The sequence below is a fragment of the Crinia signifera genome, chromosome 6 (assembly GCF_055691185.1).
Source record: "Crinia signifera chromosome 6, ASM5569118v1, whole genome shotgun sequence".
Classification (NCBI taxonomy): Eukaryota; Metazoa; Chordata; class Amphibia; order Anura; family Myobatrachidae; genus Crinia; species Crinia signifera.
This window is the reverse complement of record NC_139222.1, coordinates 266,759,784-266,782,825: the sequence shown is the minus strand read 5'-3', so window position 1 is coordinate 266,782,825 and position 23,042 is coordinate 266,759,784. Positions and strand designations below refer to the sequence as shown.

Sequence of the window (23,042 nt, the reverse complement as noted above, 5' to 3'; positions counted from 1 at the left end):
AGGGTAGAATATAAATGTAACGTATTCAAAACAGGCGCATAAGAGGTGATCTAATCACTATGTATAAATATAGTCAAGGTCAAGACAAAGATTCGTCTAACAAAGTTTTCCGAAGACGGACCATACTGATGCGAAGGGGTTATCAATGATGAATGGAAGACAGGCAATTTCGTTATGAACATAGGAGTGATTAAGCGGTGTTCCTTACCAAGTGTGATAATGATACATACTTACTGACCCACAGACCACATACATGGGTAGAGTATAAGCCAAATATTGGCTTCTCTGTGCTGATAGACCGGGAGGCTTTAGACAAGTGGGGCGTGGCTTATTTTATGTTACACTTTATATGTCACTTTATAGATTGGAAGGTACAGTATGACCAATGGTGCAAGGGGTGGTACGGCGTACCGCTAAAATATATTGTGCCGGTACTCCGTACTGCCATAACAAATAAACCCGGAAGCGATTTCTGCGCATGCGCGCATCCGGTAAGTGGCGGGGTCGGGCATGGAGAGCAGAATTCACAGCCGGCCACCATGGGGTTACGGGTACCGGTGGCCGAGCTGCACTTCCTGCTGTCACATCAGAGCAGTCAGCAAGCAGAGAGAGCCAGCAGCTGGGGCTTCAATGAAGCTGACCACGCCCACCACACAGACACTGACACAGGGCTATGCATCAGGCCAGCCTGCTCCTCCTGCTCCATGTCTCTGCCTGTGGTGAATTGTCTCTGCCCGACCATACTGCCGGGTCAGTGCTCTGGAGGATTGGGGGCTGCGCATAATAGGAATGGGGGCTGTATTTACTACTGGGGGGATTGGGGGCTGTGTATAATAGGAGTGGGGACTGTGTATAATGGAGTGGGGGCTGTGTGTGCTGGGGGTGTGGGGGCTGTATGTACTACTGGGGGCTGTATATAATAGGAATGGGGGCTGCATGTACAACTGGGGGGGAGTGGGGACTGTGTATAATGGGGAGTGGGGGCTGTATGTACTGGGGGAGTGGGGACTGTGTACAATGTCATCATGTAGCCACTCCCCCTCGTGTCATATGGCCCGCCCTTGACCACACCCTGACCACGCCCATTTTTGGTGCCCAGCAAATGCCCGCCCCCCACCACTGAATCCCCTCAGTACCATGCAAGGGGTTGTGTACGAGAACACATTCCCTTGCATGCAGCCTATAGAAGAAAAATCATTTGATTGTCATCGGCCATTAAATGATTTCTCCGGTCTTCCTAAATAAAAGTCAGTGGCTGTCAGTGTCAAGACGGGGCGGGTGGCTGATGTCCTGTGACGTCAACCACCCACCCCCAGCAGGCATCGGCCTGCCCGGGAATTCCCCTGGTCCAGTCCTGAGTCCAGCCCGGTTCGCCCCAGTGCAGCTAATGGCCCGGCGAATGTGTAACTCACCAAAGCTGTTCGCTGTTGGGGTTTGCACATGAGCAAAACCCAGAATCGCCACCATAATGCAGAAACAGGCTGGATATCTTCTTTCAGTCAATGGTTTCTGGTATCATTAGAAGACATTATGGAGATAGCTGATTTAAAATGTTAATATTGGCAGATACTCTGTGAGGACAGAGTATATGCAAAGTATGGGGAATATGTCCATGTTATGCATTTTGGGCTACACAACAAGGGGTTTATTCATTACTAAAACTTGATGGCCACATATAAATGGATATCTCGCTGTAGTTTATGGCTAGAGCTGCCATCGGCACACTTTACCATTCCGCGTGGATGGTAAAAGTATGAAAAAGTTCAAAACACGAAAAAAAATTCACAAAAACTCATGTAGACCATAAGCTTGGGTTGTCCATGTCGACCTAATACATGTTTGATCAAAAGCGGTCAACCTCTTGGCTGTTGACCCAATGCTTGTCGATGAAAAGTCTGGATCCACCATGCCCCACCCCTATCAGCACAGATTAAACATTGCTCCTCTTTGTGGATGAGGAGGTGTCACTGTCTTACGTGGTAACCACCCATATCCACACCAACGGCTTATCCACCAATATCTACATTATACATAACCACCCTTATCCACATGATCCATAACCACCCATATCCACACCAACCAGTTTATCCACCCATATCTATATTATCCATAACCACCCATATCCACATCAACCAGCTTATCTACCCATATTTACATTAACCAGAACCACCCATATACACCCAGCATAACCACCCATATCTACATTATCCTTAAACACCCATATTCTCCCAGCTTAACCACCCATATGCACCCACCTTATCCACCCTTATCCACATTATCCATAACCACCCATATCCACCCAGCTTAAGCATCCATATCCATATTACTCATAACCACCCATATCCACCCAACTTAACCATCCATAGCCACATTATCCATAACCACCTATATCCACCCAACTCAACCATTCATAGCCACATTACCCATAACCACCTATATCCACCCAACTTAACCATCCATATCTACATTATCCATAACCACCCATATCTACATTATGCATAACCACCCCGCTTAACCATCCATAGCCACATTATCCATAACCACCCATATCCACTCAACTTAACCATCCATAGCCACATTACCCATAACCATCTATAATCACCCGGCATACCCACCGCTATCCACAATCACCCTTATGCACATTATCTCTTTCGTTGTAGCACTCTGAATGGTCTGTTCTGATAAACGACTGTTTCCCACATGTTTGATGGACCTCACATTGCTGAACAGGCCCCCAAGTATTATAACCTGCATCATAAACAGCGCACTAATTCCTTACTTCTGGTTCTCCGCAATCACACTGTTCTCCTTCTTCTACGTATCCATTTCCACACTTATGTTCTCCAAATGATTCTGTGACTTCAGGCATGTTATAGAGACACATGCCTACTCCCTTCTCCAGGCTCGTGTCCAAGTCTTTCTTGCTGCAGCTGCTGAACACTGTGGGGAACGGGTATCTGCAGGGGAGCAGAGGACAAGCAATGCTAAATCAGTCTCTTATTGCATACAAATAAGGCCTAATACCTCCCTATTGCAGAGCCGGCGTCACCCAGCACCCAGCATGCAGATGACACAGAATGATCCGACAGTGTATTTTGGTGCATGCCAGGATGCCAGAGGAAGGGGCACTTGGTCTGCTATGCAGGCATTCTCCTTGTAGAGACATATGTGGCTAATACTTTATTCCTTTCACAAGCACAATTATTTGGCTCTTACAGTGCCAAAGTGTGTCTCTAGCATGATTGTATTATGTCTGGATGCAGACCAGCTGGCAAGCTACACGCAGGCTTCATCTTCTCCCCTAAGACAGTGGACCATATATTCATTACGGCTCCGCAGTGAGGCAATAACTCACCGCTATGACAAGTCAGAGGCAAACCGTTAATGAGCTCGTACTAGAGTCACCTGCAATTAGGGTGCAGGGCAGCGATGCCACAGTAACTGAATGCAGATTCCACGTTCTTTGCTGTACTGCTGCACTATTGTCCTGACCTCAACTGTCACATTACACAATGAAAGAATCATCGAGATAAAGAAAATACTGTCTACATAGAACAATAAAGAGACATATATATATATATATATATATATATATATATATATATATATTACATGGGGTAGGGGAATAGGGGGGTCGGAACTAAGGTGTTTAAGATGCTGAAACCTAGGGGTGAAATGTAATCGGATGAGAGAATCAGAAAGTGAGAGATTTGATAAGAAATCTATTTTTTTTTTAAAGCGGCAATCATTTACACTGCAAACCAAACTGGTTTTGCAGTGTAAATGATTGCCGCTTAAAAAAAAATCTGGAGATTTCTTACCAAATCTCTCACTTTCTTCTTCTCTCATCCTATTACATTTCACCCCTAGTATCTATAGATTAAATAAAAGTACTAATATCAACACTGAATCATACACAACATTATAATACTACTACTACTAATTTTATTCAGCTACATAAAGGAAACAGTTAACAATAGCAGATCTATTCCACGGTTTATACAGTATTAATAAGCTGTTTTATCAGACCTCTAACAATAAAAAGATTTTATTTCATGATTTTTGTTTTGCATAAGCAACTGGATGGGGGGTTTCAGGTTGCCCAGAAACCCTCTGCTCTTTGCAAGCAGCATAAATTATTTTCACATTCTTCCCAGGGAGGGATCCAATCAGAGCCCTCCCAGTGTCCCCCACGGCGCACATGTCATTCAGTAGACATTTGTTATTATAAACATACACTATTTGCCCACAAAAGGAAACCAATACTTATTTATACAGTAGCAGAACTAGTTACCAGCCAAGCAAAATGACACAACGTAACAGTAATACCAGCGCCGGCAGTGGAATACGGTCACTAAGGGGCAGATTTATTAAGCTTGGAGAAGAGATAAACTGGAGATAAAGCAAAGAAAAGGTAAAAGGATATAAAGCACCAGCCAATCAACTCCCAACTGTCTTTTTCAAACACAGCTGATTGGCTGGTGCTTTATCTCCTTTTACCTTTTCTCCACTTTATCTCCAGTTTATCTCTTCTCCAAGCTTAATAAATCTGCCCCTAAATCCACCCTATTTAGGTCGGCATGAATTGGGTCAACCACTGGAAGTCAACAGAAGTTAGGTCGACACCTGAAACTGGTTTACATGGCTAAGGTCTACAGGGTTGGAAGGTTGACACAAGCATTAGGTAGACAGTCAAAAGGTTGACATGAGTTTTTCACAATTTTTTTGAGCCGACGTGCCGCCAGGCGGTATTTCATGCCCTATCATCCACTAGGATGAGGTGGGCGAATAAAACAGTTTGCCGAGCGCAGCGATGGGAGGGGACGCGGTGTACATGTCGACAATTTCGACATTCAGGCCAAAAAATGTCAAAAAAATCATGTTGATCTTTTGACTGTCGACGTTCCCATTGTCGACATAATGCTTGTGTCGACCTTCCGACTACATCGACCTTAGTCGATGTCGACCCATTTAAGGGGTTGACCGAAGCACTGTCAACCTTCAGTGGTCAACCCAATGAATGTCAACCTAAATAAGGTCTACCCGGCGGCTGTGTGGGAACAGAGCAACGCTCGAATTGCTCCATTAGGTGCCATCTAGTGGCCGACGGAGCTAGCAACACTTAAATCCCCCCCGTAGAGATAAGGAGCAGTGTCAGCCTTTATATTATACTGTATGGCTGCAGGGGTTTTTATTCTGAGTTGATTTCTATTTTATGAACCCGTTTTGTTTCCGAACTTCATGTGTTTTTTTTCTTCCTGCAAACTTTATTTGTTGCAAGTTATATCCCCGCTGAATAAAACGAAAAAAAAAGTTCTCCTTCCCACACCTCTATTATACGCATTCTGCATGATAAACGTAGATATGAAAGATGTGTATTGTTCTTAGCAATTTATTTGCTAAAACACCCACACCACAACAAATCCTGCTTCTGCCAGGAGCAATGAATCATGCTGGATGTGAAATGCTTATCTCAACGCTCTAAAGAGAAATTAAGAGCTTCAATAGGAGAATAAGTTTATACAAGATGTACCTCTTATACTCTACTATTGTAACAAATGAAAATCCCTTTTCTCACGAAGTTCAAGTGCACTCATTCTGTTGGGTACATTGGGCCTGATTCAGAGATGTGACTAAAATTCGACACTTACGTAAATCTCCAAAGTTTGCGCATCCATGCGGATCAGGTCCTGCGAGGTCAGCCCCAAAATCCGGGTCAACATGGGAGCGTTCCAGAAAACAGGAGCGTGTCAACCAGTGGCGGTTTTTACATATGGGCTCCCCAGGTAACATCCACCACCTCCTCAGCATTAGTGAAGCTAATGACTGGCAGTGGCTTCCTATTGTCAACCGCATGACAGGCAGTCCCATTGGGAGGTGTTCCCTCCCTCCGGGACTGCCAGTCTGGGTTTTGGTGGGCAGAGAGCTGGCTTCCTGTAGGAATCCACTCCCAGCCTTACTGTGCAGCCCCAGCCAGCTTGTAGGGGCTGCAGCCGATGCAGCCCCTAGAAGCCAGGCTTTTGCGCATACACAGTACCACCGATATTAATGTGCATGCACCGGGCCCCACCACGCCTGACAACTGTATAGAACGGAAGACCTTATGAAACTTTAGCAGCGAGGTCCGGCAGAGACCCGGTGGCGGAGAGCAGCAGGGGTGAGGAACGGTGCAGACCGGACCGGCGCAACCAGTGGCAGACCCCCTCCTACTCCCAGGTAGGAGCCGCTGATGGTTTCAACCCATTTTCTGGGCAAGGGGAGCAATTGACTAGATCCCTGGATGCAGCTTCAATAGCCCCGAGAACCAGCTTAGTGGATCAGAGAAGACAGAATCGGCCATTAGCGTCCACTTCTGAATCAGCCCCATAATGACACCTTTGTATGACAAACTTGCATCGTTCTTGTTTGTTGTATTGCAGGTCATGCTAGCTACCAATCATCATGACCTTTCCTCGTATCATAGGAAGAAAACCAGCGATGTGGAGTTACTATAACCATTCTGTTTTGTGCACCATGCTGATGTTGTCCAGCAGAAAATCCTTAGAAGGCTCCAGAGGACAGAATAGGGTGCAACAGGCCGCATGTTTCCCACGTTCCCTAAACTCGCAATGGCCAAACTCACATCCAGATGTTTTCCAATATTATAGAGTGCGGGTTCTAAAACAAACATTTGTCAAGAATACACCTGCTTTTGATAGGCGAGTTTTACAGACGCATGCACATAGGAGATCTATGCATCCTTCTTTGCGCAACGGTAGAAAGAAAAACAGCCCTGGTTCTAAAATCACAGGGGAAAAATGTGCAGGGTTCCTCTGCATTTAAAGAACCAGCTCCGGGCTCTTGGCACAGTAGGAAAGCCACATTCACTCCTGGCAGAGTAATCTATCACTTATTCTTCTCTGGAATAGACTTTTATCACTTTCCAAGTATTTTAAAGGGACACTTTGCAAGATAAAGAATGATAAATAGGCACCTTAGGGTTTTCTTGGGCACATCAGATTTATTCTCAGATCTAGAAAGGCCTCTTGGTTCAGTGAGTTTTTAGTCATTGGACTTGACTTCCTTTACTAAGGAAAATAAAACCTCAGGGCACAATGATTGCTATTGGGGGAATAAGGCTTCCTGGAGGGTACCTCCTTTTGATCTGCTATGAGACTATCCAATGCTGGATGGATGTGGTCACATTGATGTCCTGATTCACCAATGAACCTGAAACCACTTGGACCTCAAATTGCTCTTCCTCGCATGTTATTACAGCATTGGCCTGTGCAAACTAGTGAGCCATATTTTTCTTGACATATAATGGTGACATTCATCATGTTGACAAAACTGTGTATCCCGGGGGTGCAGCAGCTTCACTTATCTGGTAGCAGCTCCGGTGCTGCAGCTGTGTCAACTTATTCACTACCGCTGTTCCTAGCCCTTAGGCCTAAACTGTGGTCCAAACATCACCCTCCCTCTAGTGCCCAACCCTAATCCCTCCCCACAACCCAACCCTAATCCCTCCCCACAGCCTAACCCCTTCCCACAGCCTAACTTTAATACCTCCCCAATGCCTAACCGTAATCCCTCCTTACAGCCTAACCCCTTCCCACAGCCTAACCTTAATACCTCCCCACAGTCTAACCCTAACCCCTTCCCACAACCTAACTTTAATACTTCCCCAATGCCTAACCCTAATCCCTCCTCACAGCCTAACCCCTTCCCACAGCCTAACCTTAATACCTCCCCACAGTCTAACCCTAACCCCTTCCCACAACCTAACTTTAATACTTCCCCAATGCCTAACCCTAATCCCTCCTCACAGCCTAACCCCTTCCCACAGCCTAACCTTAATACCTCCCCACAGTCTAACCATAACCCCTTCCCACAACCTAACTTTAATACTTCCCCAATGCCTAACCCTAATCCCTCCTCACAGCCTAACTCCTTCCCACAGCCTAACCTCAATACCTCCCCACAGTGTAACTCTAATCCCTCCCTCACAGCCTAACCCCTTCTAACAGCCTAACCTTAATATCTCCCCACAGTCTAACCCTAATCCCTCCCCACTGCCAAACCCTAATCCCTCCTCACAGCCTTACCCCTTCCCACAGCCTAACCTTAATACCCCCCACAGTCTAACCCTAATCCCACCCCACTACCTAACCCTAATCCCTCCCCACAGCCTAACCCCTTCTAACAGCCTAAACTTAATACCCCCCACAGTCTAACCCTAATCCCTCCCCACAGCCTAACCTTAATGTCAGATGTAGACATGTTTCATGTTGACATTTCAACAATTTCAATACAACTGTTGACATTGAGTCTACATAATTATTGTCAACATTTTTTATGTTGATAAAGTGCATATAATTATTATATGTATTCGCTTGTATGGTCTGTACTTGCTAATCGTGCTTCATTATAGTCAGAATGTTATATTTACAGCACTTCCAAGTTTACTTACTGTAGACCTCGTCATTATAAATGGTACAAAAGAAATCTCCATAATTGAGATGTTGCTATGGACAACCAATCAGAATCTATGATCTCCTAGAAGGTGCTAAATAAATAAGACGATTCTGATTGAATACCCATAGCAACATCCCATGTGAAACAGAACTCCCATCTTAGTAATTATCCCACAGTATGTAGAACATCTCCACTTGATCAGCTGGGGCCAGGTATTGATAGAGTGGAGGGGAGCAGTTAATCCAGGAAGTAATGGGCATTTGAGGAGGTGACACAAGGCACCTAGTCTTCCCAGGGCACAACAGAGTGAGTCATTGCTTTGGTGACACCTGTATTTGGGTTGGAACAGAAGCCTCCAGTTTGGGAAGCCACCCACCATGTCCTGCTCATAGGTTTCTGGTCTCCTCTTCCTGACATTACATGTGGGTTTGAGAGTAGCCCAGGACCGGTTACTGCTATGGTCCACCACTGCTTGGAGATACGATCTAGCAATCTGACCATAGGGCTCTGTGTGTTCAGCAGTCAAACATAGATAGCAACAGCATAGTCAGTTGAGGTACTGTGTCCAGGCTGAATCTGAATATAGATGCCAACATTGAAGACAGTTGAGGTTAGGATGGTCCATAAGTTTTTTTTAGCTATAAGAGTCTATTGTTCCTTCTGCCCCTTTGTAACTGAGATGCCCTTCTGCATTTTTTTTCCAATGCCAGGAAATTCATTTTGGAAACTGGTGCCCAAAATGTAACTGCAAGCTGCAGTTGAGGCCATCAAGGAACCTAAACGTTCCCCTTGACAAAAGTGCATCCTCCATGGAATCATTTTAGCCATATCCTGATTAACTTGCTATCTGTCGGCACCGCGGGGCGATCTCTTCCCCCTAATCGCCAGTAATCTCAGCGACACATTCTTATCTTAAAAGATCTCTAGGTAACATTTAATTAGGTGATTTTAAGTATTACTGGGGTGACCTTCAACTCGTTACTCCCACTGCTCAGAATAAAATAATATTATAGTTATCCAATTGCGTCTTTCCTTCAGCCTCAACTATTGATCCAATGTAAGATGTATGTAGGCCTACCAGAGGCAGCACTCCTGCGATATCACGGAGTGCTGCAGGCACCTGGCTGTCCGTCACCGGAACTGGCATCCGCCACGTAATAGACCGACGTTTCTGTAACATTCGTCTTATAGCTATACAATGGGAAGGTAATAAAAACTGCAGAGCGGGCAGAAAACAATAGTGAAAATAAATGATATCATTTCGAGCCATGCAATTATTTTGTGATTAACACTTTTCATTAAATCTCTTCTCGCCTTGCATTTTTTTTCCTTTTTTGTTTTATGTGTGCGTTAACAAATGACGGTAGATTGTTGGAATAATGACGCGGCTCAATGCCAGAACAGAGACCGAAAACGGAGTACACCGCTGTCCTCATTTTAATAAATAAAGCAACTTCAAGCTGCTTCCTATTTTGTTTGTCCTGGATTTTCCAGGCAGTGTCTGTAATTTCCTCCGCAAAATGCGTTAGTTCACGGCTTTCATAGGAGACTATAAAGGATTCATTGCATAACAAACTCTCCGTTGTCACATCAATCCACTTAACAGGTGCCAGCACAGTGAGGGAAATTTAAGGAAAGAACACACACGTACTGTATAGCAAGACACAAATACATCCAAACAAAACGACATAGTAACAGACAAGTTTACAAGTCTGCAAAAAAAAAAAACTGCTTGGAAAATGAGGTCTCCGAAAACACAGATGGGGCTTGTACATGGGGCGTTAATAAACGACACATGGTGAAAGCATAAACAAAACACAGCACTTTATTCTAAGTGAATTAGTAAAAAGCACCCCTGCGGCAATGTGTATATACTTAACGGGCGCGCTTATAGAGGCATAATACATTATAGAGAGTATACATATTAAAAAACATTACAGGCGGTCTTGCAATATGCACAAACCCGTCGGTCCTTCGCTGACATCATTTGAACATCAGATTTAATCTACATTTACAAAACGGTTCAATAATAATAATTATAATATTTATATAGTGCTTTTTCTCCAATAGGGTTCAAGGTGCTTGACAGATAAAATTACATTAACCCCTTGAGTGGTGGGTTTTGCTGGGGCAGGACAAACCTACTAGGGCAGGTTTGTCCTGCTCCAGCAAAACTCACACCGATAGTAGGAAGCCGCCGCCCCACCTTACCTCCACTCCCCCCCCCCCTCACCTCCGCTCCGGCAGAGTAGGCCGGAGCACCCCTGCTGCCGCTTCCCCCTACCGCATGTCAGTCATCACACAGGTGGCAGGCTCGGGGATGTTCCACGGCGGCTCAAGAGGACTTGGGTGCCTGAACTCTCCCGAGTCCCCCCTGAGCCGCGCCGACCAGGGGAGCTCTGGCGTATGCCGGAGCGGAGGGGGTGGGGGGTGGCGACAGAAGGGGAGGTGACGGGGGGACCCCTAAAGGTAGTGCGCCAGTGGTGCTCCGCTGGAGGCACCACTGGCGTGCACCTAATGCAAAGTGGTATGCCAGGAAACAGCCTACTGCGGCAGTGCAGCTGAGCCCGGAAACACCCAAGGGGTTAATACACTAAAAAACAATGAAGTGAAGAAAAGCTTTTTATAAAATACATGGCGATAATATAGAGACATTAAGGAAATGATGAGTAAACAGGAAAGTCTTGAGTCTGGTTTTGAAAGAATTCTAGAGTGAGGGCCTCTCGAACTGTGCGGGAAAGTGAGTCCCATAGAGTCGGAACCGCATGGATAGAAGCTTAACCCCCAGGTACATTATGTGAGATTCTAGGTCCTGTCAATAGTCCTTCATTTACAGATGGCAGAAATTGTGTGAGGCAGTAAGGTATCAGAAGCTGCTACCAGTGGCTTGGGCCCTGGCCGTGAAGGACTTTGAAACTCAGTAAGCCAATCTTGAAAACGATTCGCCATCCTACAGGTCTCATTACACATCCCTACACATTTTTTTTTCTCAAGGGGATTCGGCGGCGGTGGTGGGTTATTCAGCGGGGCGGCATCTCAGGTGCTTGGTAAGCTGTGAAGTTGGCAGCTTAATGAATCAGAGCCCTACATTGTAAGCTCCACTGGCGTGGGGACTGTTCAGATATTCTCTGCAGAGCGCTGCGGAATATGTGTGCGCTATAAATAACTGATGGTCTTAATTAAATAGTTAAAGAACCATCTCTTCTTAGGAAGCAGTGCTGAGAAGATACGGTAATGCCACAGCGACAGGGATTTCTGCAGAGACGGCCACGCAATGAAATTGGAGTCGCAAACCCCCCCCCAAAAAAACACTTATGGCTCCATGTGTTCAAGACTTTTTTTTTTTCTTAAATAAATGACAGCAATGTGCTTTATACTGGGTGCCTGGACTTAAGTTATGTATACAGGTCGAGTATCCCGTATCCGAATATCCGTTATCCGAATTATTCCGAAATACGGACATTCCAGAAAGTGAAAAAAAAATTTTTTTTTGCTAAAAACTCACTGGGGACATATGTAACAGCATCACTGGGGACATGATATATAACTATCACTATATATGTGCAAGACAATGATTGCTTGGCATTCAAATTCAGTGCTGAGATAGTACACACATTTTGTTTCACGTTTTGAAACCTTCTTTTTTGAACAATTAAAATATGTTTGTGTGTATTTTATGTGGTAATAAAATATATTTGTGTGTATATTATGTGTTTATACAGCATAAATGCAAGATACTTCAAAATACATCATTGAAATATTAAAATATTCCGAAATACGGAATAATCCGTTATCCAAAATTCTCCTGGTCCCAAGCATTTTGGATACGGGATACTCAACCTGTAATATGTATATATAAATGTATACGTATTATATTCAGAGCCTGTGATGATAAAGTTGCAAGCCATGATCAGTACTGAAAATGTGTATTTCCGTTCGTGTGTGTGGGAGTGTTTGTGTGGAAGAGAATTTAGACTGTAAGCTCTACGGGAAACGAGGCAAATAATTATACTCCGGAGATTATTTTCAAAGACGTAATATCTCTTCCGAAGATAAGCATTAAAACATGAATAATTTTTAATTAATTTATAACCTTCTTCATGATCAGCACAATAAACTATACGTTCTGTACGTTCATTTCTTCAGGATCACAAAACACTGAATTAATTTTAGCCAGTAGGTTTACGGAGATCCAATAAGGCAGTTATGTAAAACACACAACGTAATGACAGGTTATTATTACACCATTTATCACTGTAAAAATTAATGATTAACGAACAGGCCGCAGAGATGGGACAACATAAATGATAATATTGATCTTTATAGAAATTACGGATGACGCGGTGTGTGGTCGATCAATATATTTCTGTTGTGACTAAAAGTCGGCTTGTTAATTAAACAGGTCAATTTTATCACTTCAACTCCTTCACTCTGTTTAGCTAATTATCTAAATATGTCATGTTAAGAAAGATGACTAATTAAACGGAGATTGCTAAATGTTTGTGGCTCTGCGTAGGCAACATACAAGTGTCTCTGCGAGGTAGAAATGGCAAAATATACGGAATAAACATTACTTGGTAACCGAAGGGACATAAATGTTAGCACAACTGCTAATAGTACATATGTGCTGTGCAGGGTGAGTATCCCTTATCCAAAGGGCATAACTACCATAGTACAAGGGGTGCAGCTGCTATGGGGCCCAAAGCAGAGAATTTCCTTGACATGTAAGCACAAGGATGGAGGACAAGAGAATTCGGGTTACTTTGTGATAGCACAGCCCCCCCTACCTCAGAGGCATCAACCTCTACCACAAAGGGACTATCATGGGATGCCTGAGGATTGGGGCAGACAAAAATGCTCATTTAAGAGTTTGAAAGGCCTGCTCTGCTTGAGGAGACCACTTAGATGGATCTGCCCCTTTCTTGGTAAGGACTGCCAGAGAAGCCCCTATAGAGGAGAAGAAGTGAATGAAGCGACGGTAATAGTTGGCAAACCCCAAAAATCTCTGAATTGCCTTGAGATTGGTGGGCTGAACCCAATCCACTACCGCTTGAAGCTTTTTAGGATCCATACTAAACCCCTCAGCCGAAATGATGTAACCCAGAAATGAAATCTGGGAGACCTAAAACTCACACTTCTCGAGTTTGGCGAACAAGCAATTCTCTCGCAATTTCTGCAAGACCAGTCTAACTTGAAACCTGTGAGCATCAAGATCCTTGGAATATGTCAAAATATCATCCAAGTAGACGACTACAAATTTGCCTAGGAAATCCCGCAAACCCATGGGTGGAAATGAAAGCACCAATCGCTGATAGCATAACTATCGCAAACAGCCAATCTGAATTGGTTTTCCTCAGCAATCCACTCTTTACACCCACCCTAATATCTTTGCGAGTATTCAGGCCTTAATCATCGTTGTGACCTAGTAGTCTTCCGCCATCATTCCTGGACTACCCCGAACATTAATGCTTTGCCTGTAAAAGTAATAATGTCGGCTTAATACCACTAAATTATTCACTAAGATTTTAAATTTGTCTCTTGACTTAATTACACACTGTTGTGCCTTAAACTGGATTGTTATTACATTAGTAGGAAATACAATAACATACAAACGCAGCTCTAATTGCAACGCCACATGCTGCAACATATATGTAAGCATTATCCTAATAAAAACAAAAAGATGCCATCTGGGCTTTATTAAAGACCATGCATCAAAGAAAGGATGGGCAGACATTATGTATACAGAGATATTCCAGACACGGCTACTGGGATCTGACTTACAGGACACAAAGCAGCCTGTTTACACGATACTGATTATTTTTGTTTTTTATACTCGCCGAGGACATATTGAGTGGCTATGCTTGGCTAATATAACTGTATTAAACAATGAATCTTTATGAACATGGTAAATGAGGTCAGTCCGGGGAATGAACAGCTGTGACCTCTGTGTAAGTAATTACTGGGGGAACTCAGAATTTAACAGTCTAGCAAAGTCAGGCCTTCAGCCCGCTACAGCAGGCAGCTAATAGCATCGAGGGTATAGGGGTTAAACGGCCATACAGTGATATAAGGTCCTAGCTGCCATCTGAACAGAGACTCTGTGCTCTCCCACATCCGCTTTATTGGATTTCCTCTTGCTGTGACATAAAGAATTGTGACAGTATTAAAAAAAAGAAATCAGTACATTTTAAGGCCCTGGCTCTGTGGCGCTGGGTTGTCATGATTTGATTTACTCCTTGATTGACGCCGACAGGCCGGGGTCTGGTCAAGTATGCAACACATATTATTGAATGGTACAATTGTAAATGCAATTTAGCACTCACTCAGTATAACCCAGTTATCAGAGTAGAACAAATGCCTTGAACTGTGCATCTCATAATATAGCGGTAAAGTGGTTCGCTAGTCGCACTGGTGGACTGTAATATGGAGTGATGGGTGGTCCGTATGAAAGAACAACTGCCTGCGAGTGTGTGTCTTATAGGCTAAACATTTCTAGGTCATTATTGGCTCTTGGCGGTCATGGGCGGAGTTATATTTAATTGTGGGCGTGTGCAGGATCGCAATCCGGTGCAAGCAGAGCTGGCCGGCTTATAGTGACTGTATTGGCTGTATTATTTTTGATTTGCCCGTTTTTAAGGCGATACCTCTATCTTTTTTTCTCATAGTGAACATTTTTTATTTCATATGACCTTTCCTAAACTTTCTGCCATTTTTAGTAGGTGGTGCAGTACTAACATAACTGGAGAACTCACAGCACAAGTACTTGGTTGCTGCTCCTGCTCTTCTATCGATTGATTGTGATTTATATCAACTAAGTACATATATTTATTAACGCAGTGGCACAGCACCTACTGAGCTTTATGTTGTACAGAAACACACAAACATCTACATCACCCAAACATTTGGGGACACCAATGTACCCCATGCACCAATAAAGGGTTAATTCTGCCCCGTAGTAGGATCTCTGGGCTGCAATGTACTGTAGGTAGTGACAAAAAACAACTGTGCACCACAGGCTAATGGTGTCCTACTAGGAGTTTTGGGCTGCAGCATGGGGATGTTACTAACAACTCATGGGAACATGCACTGCTAGTGATGCAGTGGGTACACACCACAGAATGGTTGCTATCGGCAAATTCATTTAAAATATTGTATAGATAGTAACCGCATAAGAGCCTGATCAGTAGACAGTCACAAGTGAGCTCAGTAGTGATCAGTACAGTTTTCCAGTGGTCCTGCTTGAAATGGCTCAGAATCACAGCAGGATGGACTTATATTTAATCCAAAACATACAAGGTCCAATGCCAGGAAGATGACATTTTTCCTCATTATGAAATCCAAGTAAGGCGGGAACACCATATCCATGGATCCCTAAAGTACGGTTACATGCTTGTTGAAATGGGGTTATTCATGTGGACGGCCACAAAGCAAAGTAAGCAAAGGAGAACTGGTAGCAGCTGGAACCTAAGGAGGCCTGGAATCTGTCTGGAACCGAAGGAACGCTGGAATCTGGCTTGAAGCAAAGGAAAACTGACAACTGGAGATAATGGAGAGCGGTACTAGAACATTTCAATGTTGACAATCAATGGGGATCGGATGTGATGGAGATACACTGCAGGTAAGCATATGAAGCTCATGGTAGATACCACTAACACAGACACAATGGGAGTTCACCGATGATGACAGGTATCGATGTTGGTGCACTGATATTGGCTGATACTGATAATAATTCTTTGACTGGTGACTAGTAAAAGAGGGTAGTACTTTGGTGATTAGAGGTATAGCTAGAGCAAGTAAGCAGTGATGGCTTGGTAACCGAAGATGAGTCAATGGTGAATCGATGGTAGATCAAAGATGACCACTGGTAATAGCTGAGAGACTAAAGTAAAGGCTCTAAATATCGTCCGGAACCAAAGGGACAATTACCAGTGTAACCACTTGAGGGAGCCAGGCTGTGCAGCAGAATAGAAAGGCACAAATCTGTTATAATAGAATTTCCACAAGAGCAGATCCAAGGATACAGCTACGCTGGAGAAACCATTGCACTGGCGAGTTAGAAGCCTTTTCCCAGCATACGTATAGTGTAAGGGAGATGCCAATAGGCTGTAATGAAATGATGTCACAATTGGTGTCCCCAGATTGGCAGTTCAGAAAAAGCTAAAGGTAGGCATATTTGCCCATATTTGTGAACTGGATGGAATCCCGGCGTGGTAAAGGCGTGGCTCTGGCCTGTAGACCTGGTGAGGGAAACAGGCATAGCGGAGCACTTTCTAGACCAGAGGCCTTCAACAGTGTTGCGTGCGCTAAAGTGATAGGATGAGCGCTGCTGGATGACTGCAGGACCCACAAGCTGGACACCGTACCGGCCGCTGGCTGCACACTGTACAGAGGTCTCATGGAAGTATACAGAACTTCAGCGCAGGCTTAGAAACATTATAGGATTATAGTTGAAATAGTATGTGTTGCTTTAAGGGTGGGTGCAGGGGTTCCTAGAGGAGTATGGGTCATAGGGTTGATGGTAATTAGGTCGACAGTCAATAGGTCAAACACTATTTGTCGACAATCAAAAGGTCGACATATGAAAAAGGTTGACATGGTGAAAAGGTCAACTTGGAAAAGGTTGACATAAGTCCACATGGAGACTGTGTAAGTGTACTGTGTCCCCTCGTATGACTCGCTTCACTCGCCATGCTTTGGGCACTATTATATTCTCCCTTTGTGTCCATGTGGATAGTTAACTACTTTAAAAGAAAAAAAAAAAAAAAACTTTTTCATGTTGACCTATTATTGCTTGTGTTGACCTTTTGACCATGCATGTCGACCTTTTATTCATGTGTCTCCTTTTAGAATGTCTACCAATAGTGGTCAACCTATAGACAGGCATCTATAGGGTATCACCAGCAAAAGCTGGCGATTCCAACCGCAGCAGTGCCCCGGCAGAGGGGCTTTAGTGTATGAAAATGCAGTAAAAACTGAGATAATGGGGGTTTAACCCACCAACATTTTACATTTAAAAACTGGTAGACTTGATTCAAGGGGGTGTGGCCAAGGGTAAAGGGCGTGTGAGACTGGTGTGAGGACGTAGCCGACTGTCACCTTACCAGCGCTGTTATTGGGAGCAATACGCAGGAGGGGTGGTTATTGTTACATTTATATTTTGTATTCTATAATCATATAGCTTGTTCTGCGATAACACAAAGTTTTGGAGATTTGGGGGGAAATTTACTAAAGGAAATTTGTAAAAAATAGGTGTCTTTGTATCCAGAAATACACTTATTTTTGACATTTACTATCCCGATAATACGGCAATTCCTATTCGTATTGATGTGCTACACTAATACAGCTCCAAGTGCAATACACTAATACAGCCCCCAAGTGCAATACACTAATACAGCCCCAAGTGCAATACACTAATACAGCCCTAAGTGCAATACACTAATACAGCCCCAAGTGCAATACACTAATACAGCTCCCAAGTGCAATACACTAATACAGCTCCCAAGTGCAATACACTAATACAGCCCCCAAGTGCAATACACTAATACAGCTCCCAAGTGCAATACACTAATACAGCCCCCAAGTGCAATACACTAATACAGCCCCCAAGTGCAATACACTAATACAGCTCCCAAGTGCAACACACTAATACAGCTCCCAAGTGCAATACACTAATACAGCCCCCAAGTGCAATACACTAATACAGCTCCCAAGTGCAATACACTAATACAGCCCCCAAGTGCAAAACAGCTCCAAGTGCAATACACTAATACAGCCCCAAGTGCAATACACTAATACCATACCTCCCAACTTTTGGATTAGCCGGGTCGGGACAGGGTGCGCACCGGAGGCGCGCGGCGATTTTTCGGGGGGCATGCCATACCGGGAAGGGGGCGTGGCCTACAATCACGGCACTGCCGTGAGGCCACGCCCCCATTTTTTCGCCGCTATGGGGCATGCCCAGCAGCTCTATGAGCTGCTGGCCAGCCCCCAGCCCCCCTGCCTGCAAGAAAAGACGCTATGGGCACAGCGTCTATTCACGGACCACAGGGGGGGACTCCCAACTGCCCCCCCCCCGCCGTGGGACAAAATCTCAGGACGTTCCCCCGATAAGCGGGACAGTTGGGAGGTATGTAATACAGCCCCAAGTGCAATGCACTAATACAGCTCCAAGTGCAATACACTAGCTCCCCATCTCGGGCGATCCCTGTCAGGCTGATACCCTGTGTCTCACTGCCCGGGCTGGCTCCACTTGGCCTGTGCGAGATCTCAAATGCAGCCCAGTCAGCAGCTGGCGCAGCTAGGTACAGTAACTGTGAATGTGGCAACAACAGCTGTAACTGTTGGAATGGATAGCACACTTCTAAACACATTCCAGTAAGGGAACATGCTCTCAATAATATAGAACAGCAAGAACTATTAGGATATTGTGGAGGAAGAGTCACAGTAATAGCAGCTGTGGACTGATAATCAGTTACAAACAACGGACAAAGACCCAGATGCACTAAGCTTCAAAAGTGATACAATGGAGAGTGATAAACAGCCAGCCAATCAGCTCCTGTCTGACATTTCTCAAACACAGTCTGTGACATGGCAGGTAGGAGCTGCATGCATAAGGTCGTCCGGTAATGAAAGCCTGCTACTTTTTCTGATCACTGGCCGCTCGCTACATGATTGACAGGAAGTAGGCATCTGATGGTGGAAACTGTCCGTCTAGTGGGAGTTTTTAAGGTGCCCATACACGGTGTGATGAACGCACCCGTTATGGGCTAGATCGCATCGCAACCCATGCGATTTGCGTGCAATGCGATCCAAGGGCAGTACAAAAAGTATGTGCTAAAACAGCGAGGATCGCGGCTAACGCCAGTGGGTGGAATCCTCACTGTTCTCAGACAGAGAGGATTCCCCCGGAACGTTGAATACGGTGAGCGACCGGCGCTGGTTAAACACTGAGGGTCGCTTGTTTTGCCGATCCTCGCTGTTTATGCCCCTCACCGGCAGCATTGAATATGGCCCACTGAGTACATTCTTTGTGCAGTGCTGCCAAACCTGGTGGCGCTATATAAAAATAAGCGAAGATAATAGTAATGTTACGAGTAGGCTGAGCATCAGAATTCCGTCAGTAAAACGTACACTTAGTTATGGCGATCCACTAGTTTGTCCCTATAGATGCAGCACTTGCTGACATGACTCAATCACAAGATGACGAGATTGCTTTAGCATTATTCATTCTGCACTGGGATCCCTCAGCAGTGGATACTGAGCACTGGAAGACAACTGACACTTTAAAAGCCTTGTCAACTGATGTAAACATCTCCAGCAACTCTGACAGAGCAGGTGTTTCACCCTCTGTAGCTTTCCAATAACAAAATGACTGACACTTTATTTATTTGTGTTAGTGGCAGGGGTCCGTCATGTTCCATAGTACTACTAAACTAGCAGCCAGGACTATCGACACCTTGGACTGGCCGCTGGTAGCCTGGTAGGTCTAATGTCCAAGTGAGCCACACACACACACACACACACACACACACACACACACACACACACAGTGGTCATATTGGTCATAGCAGAGATAGCCAATAGCAGAGATCCGAGGTCACCACATCATGTCTGTGGCGGAGTTTGCCATATTTGGGGACTGAACTCCTTCTTTAATGGACAAAACCATGCTGCACTGCAGGTGGGGCAGATGTAACACGTGCAGAGAGTTACTTTGTTTGGGTGAGTTATTTTGTTTCTGTGCAGGGTAAATACTGGCTGCTTTATTCTTACACTGCAATTTAGATTTCAGTTTGAACATACTTCACCCAAATATAACTCTCTCTGCACATGTTACGTCTGCCCCACCTGCAGTGCAGCATGGTTTTGTTCATTGAAGACGAACCAACCAGAATCACCCCCAGAATCCAGAAACATGTGCCACTTCTGCCCCATACTCACCCTGGATTAGGACGATGGTCTTTATAAATACGGTTAGTGTATCTATAATCAGAGCTGTAGCAGAGCGCAAGGACACCCTGGACCCTCAATCTCATGCCTGGCGAATGTGGCTGGTTACATGCCCTTGCTATGGCCAGATCTTAAATACGTGGTCCTTTTACTCCAATCCATCACTAGTTTTGAACTGTCTCCAGATCCTTCTTCCCTACTCTCAATGAAGCCTGGTAATTGAAGCTGGCACAACACACTCAGCAGATCCTGCACTCTACTGCTCTACTACTCTCCTGTTGCTGCCGCTGCGCCTGTCACGCTGTTTGACAGGCAGCGACAACAGCAGCATGAAGCGTAGGTCCCATGTCAGGTCCCTCCTGGTCTTGCCCTCCACTCTCCTCCATTCTTTCATGATGCACCTTTGGCAGAGGCAGCTTGAAGTCGCAGCTGGTGCTCTACAATCTATTGCTGCTCTCCTGTGTAATTTGCACTCCCTCTTGTGAACATAAGTGTAAGGGGCACTATTACTGTGGGCATTATGTATTAGGACCACTTCGACTGGAGGCATTTTGTGTAAAGGGTGCTACTCTGAGGACATTATGTGCAAGGGACACTACTACTTTGGGCATTATATTTATAAGGCACTACTACTGTGGGCATTATGTATAAGGGGGCACTACTACTATAGGCATTATGTGTAAGGGGCACTACTACTGTGGGCATTATGTACAAGGGACACTATTACTGTGAACATTATGTGTAAGGGGCACTACTACTACTACTATGGAGATTATGTACAAGGGGCACTACTACTGTGGAAATTATGAACAAGGGGCACTACTAGAGTGGACATTATGTACAAGGGGCAAGACTACTGTGGACATTATGTACAAGGAGCAATACTACTGTGGACATTATAAACAAGTGGCACTACTACTGCGGACATTAGGTACAAGGGGCACTACTACTGTGGACATTATGAACAAGGGGCATTATAAACAAGTGGCACTACTACTGCGGACATTAGGTACAAGGGGCACTACTACTGTTGACATTATGTACAAGGGGCACTACTACTGTGGACATTATGAACAAGGGACACTACTACTGTGGAGATTATGTACAAGGGGCACTACTACTGTTGACATTATGTACACAGGGCACTACTACTGTGGACATTATGTACAAGGGGCACTACTACTGTGAACATTATGTACAAGGGGCACTACTACTGTGAACATTATGTACAAGGGGCACTACTACTAAACATTATTAACAAGGTGCACTACTACTGTGAGCATTATGAACAAAGGGCACTACTATTGTGGACATTATGAACAAGGGGCACTACTACTGTGGACATTATGTGCAAGGAGCACTACTACTGTGGGCATTATGTGCAAGTGGAACTACTACTTTTGGCATTATGTGCAAGGGCAAGGGCAGGTGCAGAAGACACCTTGATAAAGGGCCCGGAAGGGCTTGAAACGTTGGGATACCCATGGCAGTTTGTGTCATTTATTCGAGTGCCGCCGTCACCACGATATATATATATATATATGTATATATATATATATATTTATATACTGTATCTGCCATCCTAATGATCGCTTCAATGTCCTGTCCCCTGATGCAACTGTCTTTTTTTTTACCATGTACTTGTCCTAAATTGCCTTGAACTGTAATTCATTATTTTCTTGTTTTCGTATGTATTGTTAGCCACCGCGGAACCCTTGCGGCACCATAAAATAAACGATAATAATTCTTCTAATTTGGATATTATGTGTGGCACTAATGTTGGTATTAACTGTAGGGGGCACTAATACTGTGGGCGTTATGTTTATAAGGGGCACTGCTGTGTGTCATACCATGAACTATGTACACTACTATGTGGTGCAATATGAATAATGGGCATTAATACGGTGTAACGTGAATAAGATTATTCTACTGTGTGGCATAATTTGAATTGGGGGTACTATTGTGTGTCCATGCCCCTTCCTTGGAAAACCAGATGTCCCTTTATTAGGTATGGGAGGGAGGGCATACATTTATCATTTGCAGAGAAAACCAAACACCCTAACAAAGGCTCTACAGGCAATGATGCTAATAATGTTATTTAGTTATTATATTGCATTGTTATTGCTTCCAGTCAAGATATCAGGCCCAGTGACCAATAGTGACTGAGATATTGTAGCCTATGTGATCAGTATTAGTTTATAGCTGGGTAGTAGTCATATATACATGCTTACATATACAGTATATCCCTGCTAAGCTGAGCAGGAAACATCGGCATCTCGCCTCAGCTACCATACTGATATTCATACTCTCTGTGTTGCTCCCAAGTTAGTTTGGAACAAGGCATAGTGACATAAATCTGGCAGAGTTGCCATATTGTGCAGAGGTTTTGGAATGAAAAACAAGTTATTGAGGAAATCCTAAACACATGTTTAGGGGGATTACAGATTCCATGGATTTCCTCAAGCTAAGAAATATTATTACAGCTACCTGGTATATTTACTGTACAATACATTTCATGAAGCAATCCAGGACGGGATTCACATATTCAGTTAGCAGGGCATCGGGGGCAGATTCCCACACGCAGAAGGCTCCCACACAACACAACAAATGAAGCAGTGAAGGGTAACTTTGGGGGGGGG

General features: G+C 44.4%; 1 protein-coding gene across 2 annotated transcripts in view; it reads right to left on the bottom strand.

Annotated features, from left to right (window-relative positions):
* Window positions 1-23,042, bottom strand: part of ADAM12 (ADAM metallopeptidase domain 12) — a 361,770-nt gene that overhangs the window by 86,178 nt on the left and 252,550 nt on the right. For both annotated transcript variants that reach the window (XM_083149520.1, XM_083149521.1), the window contains one exon: window positions 2,780-2,957. In XM_083149520.1, coding sequence (XP_083005646.1) covers window positions 2,780-2,957 — 178 coding nt within the window. The remainder of the gene's footprint in view (window positions 1-2,779; window positions 2,958-23,042) is intronic.